The 13379-nt window shown below is 46.6% G+C and overlaps 1 protein-coding gene across 1 annotated transcript; it reads right to left on the reverse strand.

Annotated features, from left to right (window-relative positions):
• Positions 1-5935: 5935 nt before the first annotated feature.
• On the reverse strand, positions 5936-11112 carry LOC127335483 (polyadenylate-binding protein 2). Its single transcript, XM_051362134.2, has 9 exons — positions 10629-11112; positions 9589-9707; positions 8835-9491; positions 8673-8750; positions 8512-8601; positions 7922-8056; positions 7160-7336; positions 6639-6851; positions 5936-6424 (listed from the first exon to the last, which is right to left on the reverse strand). Exons 1-9 carry the CDS (start codon positions 10888-10890, stop codon positions 6179-6181), a joined length of 1977 nt encoding a protein of 658 aa, XP_051218094.1. The 5' UTR covers positions 10891-11112; the 3' UTR covers positions 5936-6178.
• Positions 11113-13379: the final 2267 nt, after the last annotated feature.

Consider the following 13379-nt stretch of genomic DNA (forward strand, 5'->3'; position numbering starts at 1 on the left):
GCTTTTCTTTCTCTAGGAACTGGTTAAAATTGATTGGGGACGCCATATCTACAACATATATTTGCAATAGTTTAGACTAAGTTTATGACAAATTGAGTTCAAATTTTAATTCAACATAATTAAAAATCTAGGTGAACTCCCACTCAAAACAATATCCCTCGAATTGTCTTAGTGATCACACGAACCAAATCCACCACACCTAAGTCCGATCATCACGAGACAAGATGTAATTTCAATGGCGAACACTCAAAGTGTTCATCATATCAATCATATGATTCATGCTCTACCTTTCGGTATCACGTGTTCCGAGACCATGTCTGTACATGCTAGGCTCGTCAAGGCCACCTTAGTATCCGCATGTGCAAAACTGGCTTACACCCGTTGTATGCACTTGTTGATTCTATCACACCCGATCATCACGAGATGCTTCGAAACGACAAGTCTTGGCAACGGTGCTACTAAGGATGAACACTTTATTATCTTGATATTTCAGTGAGAGGGATCATCTTATAATGCTACCGTCGCGATCTAAGCAAAATAAGATGCATAAAAGGATTAACATCACATGCAGTTCATATGTGATATGATATGGCCCTTTTGTCTTTGCGCTTTTGATCTTCATCTCCAAAGCACGGACATGATCTCCATCATCATCGGGCATGATCTCCATCATCGTCGGTGTAGCGTCAAGGTCAATGGCGCCGTCTTCATGATTGTTCTCCCATGAAGCAACTATTACAACTTATTTGAAATACTACTCAACATGAAATTTAAAGACAACCATAAGGCTCCTGCCGGTTGCCACAATACAATAATGAGCATCTCATACATATTCATCATCACATTATGGCCATATCACATCACCAAACCCTGCAAAAACAAGTTAGACGTCTCTAATTTGGTTTGCATATTTTACGTGGTTTAGGGTTTTCCAGAGAGATCTAATCTACCTACGAACATGAACCACAACGGTGATACTAGTGTTGTCAGTAGAAGAGTAAATTGAATCTTCACTATAGTGGGAGAGACAGACACCCGCAAAGCCACTTATGCAATACAAGTTGCATGTCGAGCGTGGAGCAAATCTCATGAACGTGGTCATGTAAAGTTAGCCCGAGCCGCTTCATCCCACTATGCCACAAAGATGCAAAGTACTCAAACTAAAGACAACATAAGCATCAACGCCCACAAACCATTGTGTTCTACTCGTGCAACCATCTATGCATAGACACGGCTCTGATACCACTGTAGGATAACGTTGCATAGAAAACAAAAAAATTCCTACCGCGAGAACGCAATCCAAGCCAAGATGCAATCTAGAAGATGGGAGCAATGAGGGGATGATCGAGTCTCACCCTTGAAGAGTTCCAAAGCCTACAAGGTGAGGCTCTTGTTGCTGCGGTAGACGTTCACTTGCCGCTTGCAAAAGCGCGTAGAAGATCTTGATCACGACGCCACGAACGGGCAGCACCTCCGTACTCGGTCACACGTTCGGTTGTTGATGAAGACGACGTCCACCTCCCCGTTCCAGTGGGCAGCGGAAGTAGTAGCTCCTCTTGAATCCGGCAGCACGACGGCGTGGTGTCAGTGGTGGTGGAGAATCCCGGCGGAGCTTCGCTAAGCGTGCGGGGAAGAAGGAGGAGTGGGGCGGCTAGGGTTTGGGGAGAGGGGGGCGCCGGCCACTATGGGGTGCGGCCACCTTGTGGTGTTTTGGGGTGGCCGGCCCCCTCCCCTTGGCCCTCATTATATAGGTGGAACACCCAAGAGTTGGTCTACAAGTCTTCGAATAAGACCCCAAACCAAAACCTTCCATATCACATGAAACCTACCCAAGCTAGGACTCCCACTAGAGGTGGGATTCCCACCTTCCCTTGGGAGGGGGTGGCCGGCCACCATAGGTGGAGTCCACCTGGGACTCCACCCCTTAGGGTTGGCCGGCCATGGTGGTGGAGTCCCTTCGGGACTCCGCCTTCCAAAGTGACTTTCTTCCGGAATATTCTAGAACCTTCTAGCACCTTCCATAAATGCACCGGATCATTTTCAAACTCATAAAATGACTTCCTATATATGAATCTTATTCTCCGGACCATTCCAGAACTCCTCGTGATGTCCGGGATCTCATCCGGGACTTCGAACAAATCTTCGAACTCCATTCCATATTCAAGTTCTACCATTTCAACATCAAACCTTAAGTGTGTCACCCTACGGTTCGTGAACTATGTGGACATGGTTGAGTACTCTCTCTGACCAATAACCAATAGCGGGATCTGGAGATCCATAATGGCTCCCACATATTCAACGATGACTTTAGTGATCGAATGAACCATTCACATATGATACCAATTCCCTTTGTCACACGATATTTTACTTGTCCGAGGTTTGATCATCGGTATCACTCTATACCTTGTTCAACCTCGTCTCCTGACAAGTACTCTTTACTCGTACCGTGGTATGTGGTCTCTTATGAACTTATTCATATGCTTGCAAGACATTAGACGACATTCCACCGAGAGGGCCCAGAGTATATCTATCCGTCATCGGGATGGACAAATCCCACTGTTGATCCATATGCCTCAACTCATACTTTCCGGATACTTAATCCCACCTTTATAACCACCCATTTACGCAGTGGCGTTTGATGTAATCAAAGTACCTTTCCGGTATAAGTGATTTACATGATCTCATGGTCATAAGGACTAGGTAACTATGTATCGAAAGCTTATAGCAAATAACTTAATGATGTGATCTTATGCTACGCTTAATTGGGTGTGTCCATTACATCATTCATATAATGATTTAACCTTGTTATTAATAACATTCAATGTTCATGATTATGAAACTAATCATCCATTAATCAACAAGCTAGTTAAGAGGCATACTAGGGACTCTTTGTTGTTTACATATCACACATGTATCAATGTTTCGGTTAATACAATTATAGCATGGTATATAAACATTCATCATAAACATAAAGATATATAATAACCACTTTTATTATTTCCTCTTGGGCATATCTCCAACACAAACAACTTGTAGATACAATCTAAGCAATACATATAGAGCTTAAATCTAAGATCATCCCACTCGTGTACTAGTGACAAGCATTAAACACAACAAGATTGCAGCAACAATAACTTCACAAACTTATATAGATAGACTGATCATAATGTAACAATTCATCGGATCCCAACAAACAATACACCGATTACATCAGATGGATCTCAATCATGTAAGGCAGCTCATGAGATCATTGTATTGAAGTACATGGGAGAGAGAGTACCAACTAGCTACTGCTAGAACCCGTAGTCCATGGGGGAACTACTCACGGAGCATGATGGAGGCGGTGGCGTTGATGGAGATGGCTTCCGGGGGCACTTCCCCGTCCCGGCGGCGTGCCGGAACAGAGATTCCGTCCCCCGAAACGGAGTTTCGCGATGGCGGCGGCGCCCCTAGAGTCTTTCTGGAGTTTCGTCAATTGTTGTAGGGTTTTTACGTCGCGAGGGACTTTATAGGCGAAGAGGCGGCTCAAGAGGGTGCCTGGGGGGGGCACACCATAGGCTGGCGCGCCCCCCCTCTAGGCCGCGCCGCCCTGTGGTCTGGGGGCCCTGGGCCTCCTCTCCGTCTCCCCTTCGGTGTTCTGGTCCGTCTCGGTGAAATAAGATGTTTGGCTTTTGTTTCGTCGAATTCCGAGAATATTGCCCGAACAGCCTTTCTGGAACCAAAAACAGCAGAAAACAGGAACTGGCGCTTTGGCATCTTGTTAATAGGTTAGTCCCGGAAAATGCATAAAATCATTATAAAGTGTGAGCAAAACATGTATGTATTGTCATAAAACTAGCATGGAACATCATAAATTATAGATACGTTGGAGAAGTATCAGGCCTCCGGCAGCGGCACCAAGAAGATCCCGCTCCCCGTCACGGTGGGGAGGCTCATGCAGGGCAAATGGATGCCATGCGACGACGCCTGGTCCGGCGTGCAGCTGCCTGGCGGCTGGCGGCTCAGCTGCCGCCGGGTGCCCATCCCTCCAGTACCTGCGCGTGAGTCTGATCGAACCGCGGAGATCCGGCGCAGGAGGCGGTATCTGCCGGCGGACCTCCGCGCCGATCCGGCGTACGCCATCGACTCGGAGCTTTGGCGTACGTACCTGTCCACGGAGACGGACAAGAGACGAAGGGCAGGCTTCATGGGCGATAGGGATTATCCCTTCGGCCCTGCACCGCCGGCTCGTCGACAGCAGGCGCCGACGCGACGTCAGCAGGCGCCGACGCGATGTCAGCAGACGCAGCACAACGACGCCGACGACCGCGAGGACGACGATGAAGCCTACGCCGCGTATGACGGCGGCGACGACTACGTCGAGGCGCTCGCGTACCATAGCGAGGAGGTGAAGGACGACAGCGACGACTACGTCGTTGTCGTCTTCCACGAATGGCAGACGGCCATGGCGGAGGGCCGAAACTTCGACTTCCCGGACAACATGACGGACGACGAGATGGCGAAGGTCGCCATCCTCGTCTCCGAGTACAACGCGCCTGTGCAGCCGCCGCTGCCCCGCTACGCCACCGCCGTCATGCCGCCGGGCCTGTCGGCGGATGAAGCACTTCGACAGGCGCTCCTGGAGTCGGCGCCGCCTCCTCCACCGCCGCCACAACCTTATGTCTGGGCGCCTCAACCACCGCCACAGCCTTATGCCTGGGCGCCTCAACCGCCGTCACCACAGCCTTATGTCTGGGCGCCTCAACCGCCGCCACAGCCACAGCCTCCTCCACCTCCAGCACCGGCGGCGCGCCCGGCGTACGCTCCCCAGGATGGCAACTAGCCGTGGGCGATACCGGACTTCATTGTGCTCGACAGCGATGAGGAGCAGTAGGCGTTAGGTTTTTTTTTCATGTTTTAACTATGTAAATTATGTTTCATGTATTAAAAAAATGGTTCGGCCAAAAAAAATGTGTTGTGCCGCTAGAGTCACCCCCGACGCAAACGGACGCGCGGTTGATTTCGACCAAAAGGGCCGACGCAAACGGACGCACGCGGACGCTAAAATGCATCGCGCCGCTGGAGATGCCCTTAGGCCGGCGCAGGTGTTTTTGGTGGGTTTGCTGAGTATTTTCCCGGCTAACCAAAAAACTTTCCATGGGCCGTTTGGTAGACCAGGCTTGGGCGGGATAATCCCCATCAATCCCTTGAAAACTTTTTTTTTAGATTATCCCCTGAAAACCTGTTGGGTTGAAAGGGACACAATCCTCCCCTTGTGTTCATTGCCATGTCATCGTGTTGCCATCTTGGAGGTTGTACCCTATTGGCTGGCTCCTCCATCTCCTTCGGCTGCCCGTGCCGTGGCCACTGCCCAGGCTGCGGCCTTCTGTTGCTATCAGCAAGCTAGCTTTCTCGCAGATATGGTCTTTCCATAACCCTCCCCTCTCCTGCTGAGCACGCCGCACTCCGCTGCCCTCTCGTGGACAAGGACAATCTGACGATGTTCCTCACGGGCAGCATACACCTCGCCTGCTCCTCTTCATGTATCTTCTTTGTGATTTTAATACAGAATGATACATAATCGTGTGCCATGCTTATGTGCTTGTTCCATCTAGAAGTTTTCAGCTCTTCAAAGTATTATTCGTTTAGTTAATATTTGTGATCAGTTCAGAATTATGACTGATGATAGCCACATTATTGCTGAGTCAAACCCTGTTTCGAACACCCAAACTCTATCCCCATAAACGGGGGCCTTATGGGATTTTAAAGTACTCTACGAGACCATTTAAAGAGCTTTCGCAAAAAAAAAAGACCATTTAAACAAAATAAACTGCTTCGAGAACTAAAGCGAAAAACAGAAACTGGTAAAGCCATGTTACAATGATACCACGTGGGTGGTGACACTGAGATTACCTACTACGATCGATATTCCATGCAGAAGAGCAGAAAACCAAAGTTGGGCAGCAATGTTGTACTCGCTCACTTTTAATTTTAATAGCAAAACTTCCAGTAACACATAACCGCATAAGAGGTACGCAACCAAGCCCTCAATAGTCAAACACAGAAACAGGTAACTGGCCAGTCAGCTGCAAAGACACCAGGCAGATAAAGGCCTAACACCCAGCACAAAAACTCAAACTCACCCAAGTTCAACCATAGGGGATAAAAGAATAGCATCTTTCGATTGCCACGACTTCAGCTAAGCGATAATGTTGTCGGCCAGTGATAGCCCAGCAAGTTGGCTGGTAGGAGCGCTCGGATTCTGCTGCTGAGCCACGTTGCGCAGAACATCCATTGCCTCGGCAACCTTCGACTTCAGAGCCTCTGGAGACTCGAGCAGGTGTAGAACCTCCGTCTGGTCCATCTCCAGAAGCATGCCAGTGACCTTTGCAGCTTGGTTGCGTTCCAGTGCCTCAACAAGTGGATAGAGGCTTTCTCCAAGTAACTAGATGGAATTAATTAAGAACATCAGAAAACTGGCAGTGCAAGTGGGAGCAAAGGCAGAAAATAGAATTCTATAAAAAGAGAATGGGACATCTAGCATATACTATACATATCTCCAAACAACAACAAAACATTGACATCTAGGGTACTGTCTAGAGATCACTGTGACCATTCGCAAATTTGTTAGGATGGAAATGGATAACACCAAGACATACCGTTCTTTGTTGGTCTGGAGTAGCATTTGCAAGGTTAGATGTCAGAGTTCCCATTGGAGCAGCAGGTGACAAGCCAGCATCTCGCACAGGGAAGCTTCCCATATCGTATGGCTGAATCATACCTCCAACACCAACTCCTGGCATCGGTTGACCCTCAGGCATGTTACGTACAGGTCCAGGCGGGTACCGGTAGACGCGTCCTCTTGGAACCATCTGTTACAGAATCATGATAAGTTATGGCATTGCACTTTCAGTACTCCAGATGGCAAAAACCTCCTAGCGCTGCACAATCAGAATCCCAGCACACCAGCTGATTGGAGAATAAGAAAAGTAGCACAGCATACTTCTCTTGGCAAGAAGGTAAGTGGATTTGGCTATTTAGGAGAATCTAGATGAAACCATGTCTGCTACTACCTGATTTATGTTTACCATTATATACGACTATACAAGCATCAAGTAACAACGTCCTAGAATTGGCATAATTGCAGGAGTTATAGTCATGAAATGCATTTATTACTAACCTGTTGCTGAAATGGCTGAGGAGTTTGCTGTCCCTGCGCAGACCCAGCACCAGAGCGCCTCATACCTGGGCGTGGACCCTGCTGGCCTTGTTGGACAACTGGAACAAAGTAATTAGGCATATGGGCACCGCCAGGCCTCATGCCAGGAACAAGCTGTTGCTGGTAACCGTATCCCGGCTACAGGAAAGTACACAATAGGATCAATATCCAGCGGACATATTTTTCATTCAAGTTCATCCAGGTAAATTGAACGCTGCTACAAAGCATGTATATAACATAATGAACAGAAATTACTACAATTTCAAGTGAAATGTCAAATGAACAAGACCAGCCAAAGAGGTGTTCAATGTGAGCATCCCAGTCCAGAAGAGCTAAGGCAATAATGTTGGTAGGTGAAGAGTACTACATTGCTAGATTTATTTGAACTCCGGACTCCAGAGTACCTTCCCAACCGAAACACACATGGCATTAAGAATATAAACTTGATACTGAACACTAATATTCTTTCACTCAAATAAAAGTGTTAAACCTAGTGTTAAACCATTACTCCCAAATAATATCTCTACTTTCACACACAGGGCATTGCCAAAAGCCTGTGACATATATGATTAAAAAACTACAATTCATATTGTACAACCCAGTGCTACCTTAATTTGTTTACCATGGAAATATATTGCTTCTCCTTCATTACACTTACATGGGGAGAACCTGTAGGTAACACTAAGTTCAGAATTAAAGTAAGAATAGAGCTTATAACAGTACCTGAGGGGGCATCATAGCAGGTGGAGCTTGCCCATAGAAGACTTGCTGCCCAAGAGGAGCCATGGGAGGGTACATGGGAAGTCGAGGAGTCATGGTAGGTGTCATCGGTACAGGACGCATCTGAGAGAACTGAGCCTGAATGATATGAAATTTGTTACATTAGCATTTTAACGATGAATGGTCAAATATAGTTAAAGCAGCCTTGTACAAATCTCAAGAAATTTCATCAAAAGCAGGAGACATGATCAATTAAGTATTACAAGAAACAATAGTAAACCCATAATTCAAATTTACGTGTAACTATGAAAGTGCACATCTTCTATTCCTCCAAAAATGAGCAAAGAAGTTTTGCTGAGCACCAAGATTAAAGTACAAAAGTTTAAGTTCATCATCAAATTTAATTAGTGAAATACACATAAACAAGACTTGTCTATCCTTGCATCAGTAACAACATTGTTCCAAGTGAGACAAAGCAGTAATTAGCATGCATTAGTGTGCTTATACAAGTTCTATTTCACTATCTACAATGGCCGCTTTAATAACAATTTGAAATCATTAGAAACAGGCTCAGGTGGTTCCAGGACAATTACCTGTAACATCGCTTTTCTGTCTTCCTTACGTTGAGCAAATGCTACATACAATGGCTTTCCAGATATCATTTTGCCATTCATTTCAGTTAGCTGTGCAAACAAAGAACATGTCAGCCATGTGAGACACAACAGACTATACAACATTCAGAAAACATACTTACAGCCTGAGATGCTTCCTCACGGGTAGAAAAAGAAACAAAGCCTGACCCCTTGCTGACACCATTTTGATCACGCATTACCTATTAAATAAACTCGGTCAGCTGTGGTCATGGATAATAATAACAAAACAAAGGACAAAAATGTTATTGCAAACATATAATCACCTTGCATGAGGTGATTTTGCCAAAGCTAGAGAACAGTTCACGTAGCTGATCATCTGAAATGCCATCATTCAGATTCTTCAAGTACAAGTTCTGTCCTTGATACTTATCAGCTGCATCTTTCATGCTTTGCTGGAAACTTCTCTTCAGGTCCATCTCTCTTTCAGACTTCTTCTGAGCTCTTCCAACATACCACTCCTTGTCATTAATTTTCTTGCCATTAAGTTCCTCAACGGCACGAGCAGCAGCATCTGGACTCTCAAAATTGATGAAGCCGAAGCACCTTGATTTGCCATCCATGCCAACCATGACAACAGCACTTGTAATATTTCCATACTCACTGAACACTTTGAGTAGGTCCTCTTTTGTGGTAGACTCAGATAAATTCTTGACAAAGACATTGTTAAACTTTGCCTTGTCAAAGGAATTGTCTCTCTCTTGCTTGCGAAGAAAAGGTCCAACATACACAGGCTTATCATTGATAAGCATACCATTGAGGCCTTTCATGGCAGACTGTGCAGACTCTTCCTTTTCATACTGAACAAAGCCAAAGCCTTTGGATTGGCCAATATCATCCATGGCAACCTTACATGAGAGAATTGGGCCAAACGCAGAGAACGTATCATGGAGAGTCTTGTTGTCAATTGTTTTGTCGAGGTTCTGCAAAGAGAAAGTTCAAATTGCTTTCATCAGAGACAAGTCCAAGAAAAATGATTATCTTAAGATGGCAATGCAGATTAAGAAGATGAGACGGTACCTTGATAAAAATATTTGCAGATCCACTTCTGCGGCTGCTTGGGTCACGGTTGGAGTACATGACCCGGATGGGCTGGTTGTTGAGATGAGCAAAGTTGAGCGCCTCCATTGCTCGTGCAGCTGGCAAACAGAATTAACCGGTTAAGAATCATAATATGCTCCACATTTATTATAACTATAGTAAAAGCCTAGTAGTAGCAGAAGAGGAAAAGAATAGCAGCAATGCTCTGACAGATGGCGTAGTTTGATGATGCTCAACAACTACTCTACCGAAGAAACATTTATTCCAAATGTACTTGCCCATTATCTACAGCATGAACATGTGCGCATTCCTATAACTGAACACATTGTTACACCTCGTATCATCTGCTAATAGGCACACATATTGTGCCCACCATGCAACAATGAATGAGTGTTGCTCGGCTTCCCCATTCCATCTACTTGACAGCTAATCTAAAACAAGAATTCAGTAACAGCCGAAGGCCAGCTAATGCCAGAAATAGTGATCAAATCTGTGTCCAGCACACAGACCACAGTGATGTCCCTAGTCCCTACATGCCTAAAAAACAAGAAATCAACCTGGCAATTCAATTAAAAAGGTGTACTTTCAATGTTGGTATGTGCCAGCAGTGAGACTCGATTATCAAAACAAAACCTAACCAATGGGCACCATCATCCTCCCCGCTTCCCTTCCAAAGAAGGGAGAACAGATGCAGGGATTGCTAACATCCTCCCCACAACCAAAAAAAAAACAGGATACAGGACAGGTTCACGTTAACCGATTGTTGAGAAAAATCGTTCCTTTTTCTAGTGTGTAATCGCTTACCAAAACTGTGGTGAAAGGAAACATAAACCGCAATCCACCGACTAATCTAGCAGATGGTGTCGGATCTATTTAACCCCAGAAGAAAAGAAAACCTAGCCCAATCTGGTGATCGTACCGCAATTCGACAACATCGAAACCCCTATCGTAATCGCGAATCGCGCGGTCGGAGAGAGAGAGAGAGAGAGAGAGGGGAGGGGTGGTCGATCGGTTGATACCATCCATGGGGTTGTTGAAGTTGACGTAGGCGTATCCGAGGGAGCGGCGCGAGTTGACGTCCCTGCAGACGCGGACGGACAGCACCTGGCCGGCCTGGCTGAAGAGCTCGTAGAGCTGCGCGTCGGTGACGGACGCCTCGAGGTCGCCGACGTAGAGCGACGTGGTCGCGACGGGCTGCGGGCCGCCGACGCCGACCGGCGCGGGAACGGCCGCCACCGCCGCCGCCGCCGCGCCACCGTTGGCCGTCACCGCCGCTGCCATGGCCAAGACTCGGTTTTTTCCCCCGAAAATTCGGCGCTAAACCCTATCTGCCGGACGGACGGATTGGTAGATAGGAGGAGTAGATCCCGCCGAGGCTGGGGAATTTTTGGGTTTTGCTAGTTTTTTTGGGGGTAGTTTTGTTTCTTGGTTGCGGGATACAAAGAGAGAGAGGGCTGGCCGTAGGCGGAGAACGCGACTCTCTCTACCGGGGGAGGGAGACGCCGCGCCGGGGAAGAAGGTTGTTGTTATAGGGGAGCGGAGCGCACCTGCGCTCTCTGCCTTAGGGTTTGTTCGGCCCAGCCTCCGTGGACTCGGTGTTGGTGCGCTACCGGCTTGCGCCTGTTCCGGTACGGGTGGCGCTGGTAGACCGGGTCCAAGCGGGATGCGATGCGACGGGGCTTGCTTGCTTCTGGACAGTTGTTCGCCATCTGGGTTGTTGGGTGGGCTGGGTCTCAGCGGGCTTGCTTAGGTGGTGGACCCGTGTGGGCTCGAGAATCGCCTTGACCGGTGGATTGGGATGGGCTGACCGCATCGCCAGGAGGATTCCTACGTGGCTGCCGCGGTGACGTTCCATGTGTTTTTTTGTTTTGGTTCTCCAAAAAAATGTGTTTTTGTTTCTCGTCTCAAAAAAAAAAAAGTGTCTTTGTTTTCGTTTGACAGCTGTGGTTTAACTGACTTGGTCGATAGAAGGTTATGTGGCAACAACGATCTACATTATCCTTCCTGAGATCATCTTGGCGGAACAGCTAGCTTTTGTCGAGGACGGTTCAGCACGGACAACATTATTACACCCTTCGAGTGCCTGCATTTCATGAACCGCACGTGAGACGGGGAATTGAGATGTTGTGCACTGAAACTGGATGTGCGTGCGGAAAGCTCATGATCGGGGTAGAGTGGGATTATCTCGTGCTATCATGATCCGACTAGGCTTTCATCGGTTGTGGGTGGAGATGGTTATGCGGCTGATAACGATTGCCTCTTTCTCGATTATTTTTAATGGTAGACAGCTGCAAAGTTTTAAACCCTCGAGGGGCATCCGCCAGTCAGATTCTATCTCCCCCCTATCTCTTTTTGTTGGTAGCAGAGGGTCTCTCGTGCCTGTTAAAACCTAGAAATCATTCATCAAACGTAAGTGGTATTAAGGTCGCTCCATCGGCCACGGTGCTGGGTCAATGACTCCTTAATTTTAGATAGCAGCCTCATGTTTTTCAATGCAAGTAGGAAGAGTAATGTGATGCTTCTGGACGACAAGTAAACATGGACAAGTCATCAATAAAGTTCGCTAAAAGATGTTAAAATAATACAGGAGGAGATATTGGATGTGTTACGGGTCCATAATGTCCCGTTGAACGAGAAATATTTGGGGATGCACTCAGATGTTGGAAATTCCATCAATGACGCTTTCAAGTACCTTAGGGACCGTGTTTGGAAGAGGCACCAAGGGTGGATCGAACTGTTTCTTTCAGCTACGGGCAAAGAACTACTGATTAAAGTTGTTGCTCAGGCAATACAAACCTACTCCATGTCATACTTCAGGCTACAAATACGTTGCAAACGAGATATCTATAATTTTTTATGCTACATGCTTTTTTTACACCAATTTCTATATATTTTGTTTACACTTTGTTGCACTTTTATACATTTTCCGGCACTAACCTATTGACAAGATGTCACAATGCTAGTTTCCTATTTTCTGTTGTTTTGTATTTCAGAAAAGTTGTACAAGAAATATTCTCGGAATCGGAAGAAACAAAAGCCGAAGCTCTTATTTTTCTGTAACTAAGACAAAGTCCAGAGGGGGGACAAAGAGGTCTGGGCCCCCTGCCTCCATCGACCTCGCCCTTCCGCCTATAAGAAGCCTCCCGACGCGTGAACCCTAAATCAACAAGCCTCCGTCCACGAAAAGTTCTATAGCCCCGCCCCATCGAAGACAAGATTCGGGGGGACAACAGCTGTTCCGGCACCCTGCCGGGACGGGGAATTGCCCCCGGAGCCATCTCTATCGACTCCACCTTTATCTCCATCACCGTTGTTGACTCCCGTGATGAGGAGTGAGTAGTTCTCCCCCGAGGCTGAGGGCTCTACCGGTAGCTATGTGGTCTATCTATCTCTCCATGTATGATCTTTATGTGATCATGAGCTTTGTAATCTAGTTGAATAAGTAGATGTTATTCTTCAACTATTGTGCTACTCAAGTGGTTTTATTATGTGATCTCCGGGGACACCTTGTCCAGCTGTGTGACAGTGTGCACACCGTGTTTGTTTCTTAAGCTCAATTTACAGAAATACTTATGAATTGTGGTGTCTAGTTAGTACCATCTTTGTATGCTCAAAGTGATAGCGTGGAGCATCCATAGATTGGGAATGCGAATTTTAAGGAATGTTTATGCAGTCCTAGGCAGTGAATTTGTGTCTGTTATCAAACCGGAGAGTGGTTCATAGTAGCATAGTGAAGTGATAATATCTATGTATTCAATTATGACATCATT

The sequence above is a fragment of the Lolium perenne genome, chromosome 2 (genome assembly GCF_019359855.2).
Source record: "Lolium perenne isolate Kyuss_39 chromosome 2, Kyuss_2.0, whole genome shotgun sequence".
NCBI lineage: Eukaryota > Viridiplantae > Streptophyta > Magnoliopsida > Poales > Poaceae > Lolium > Lolium perenne.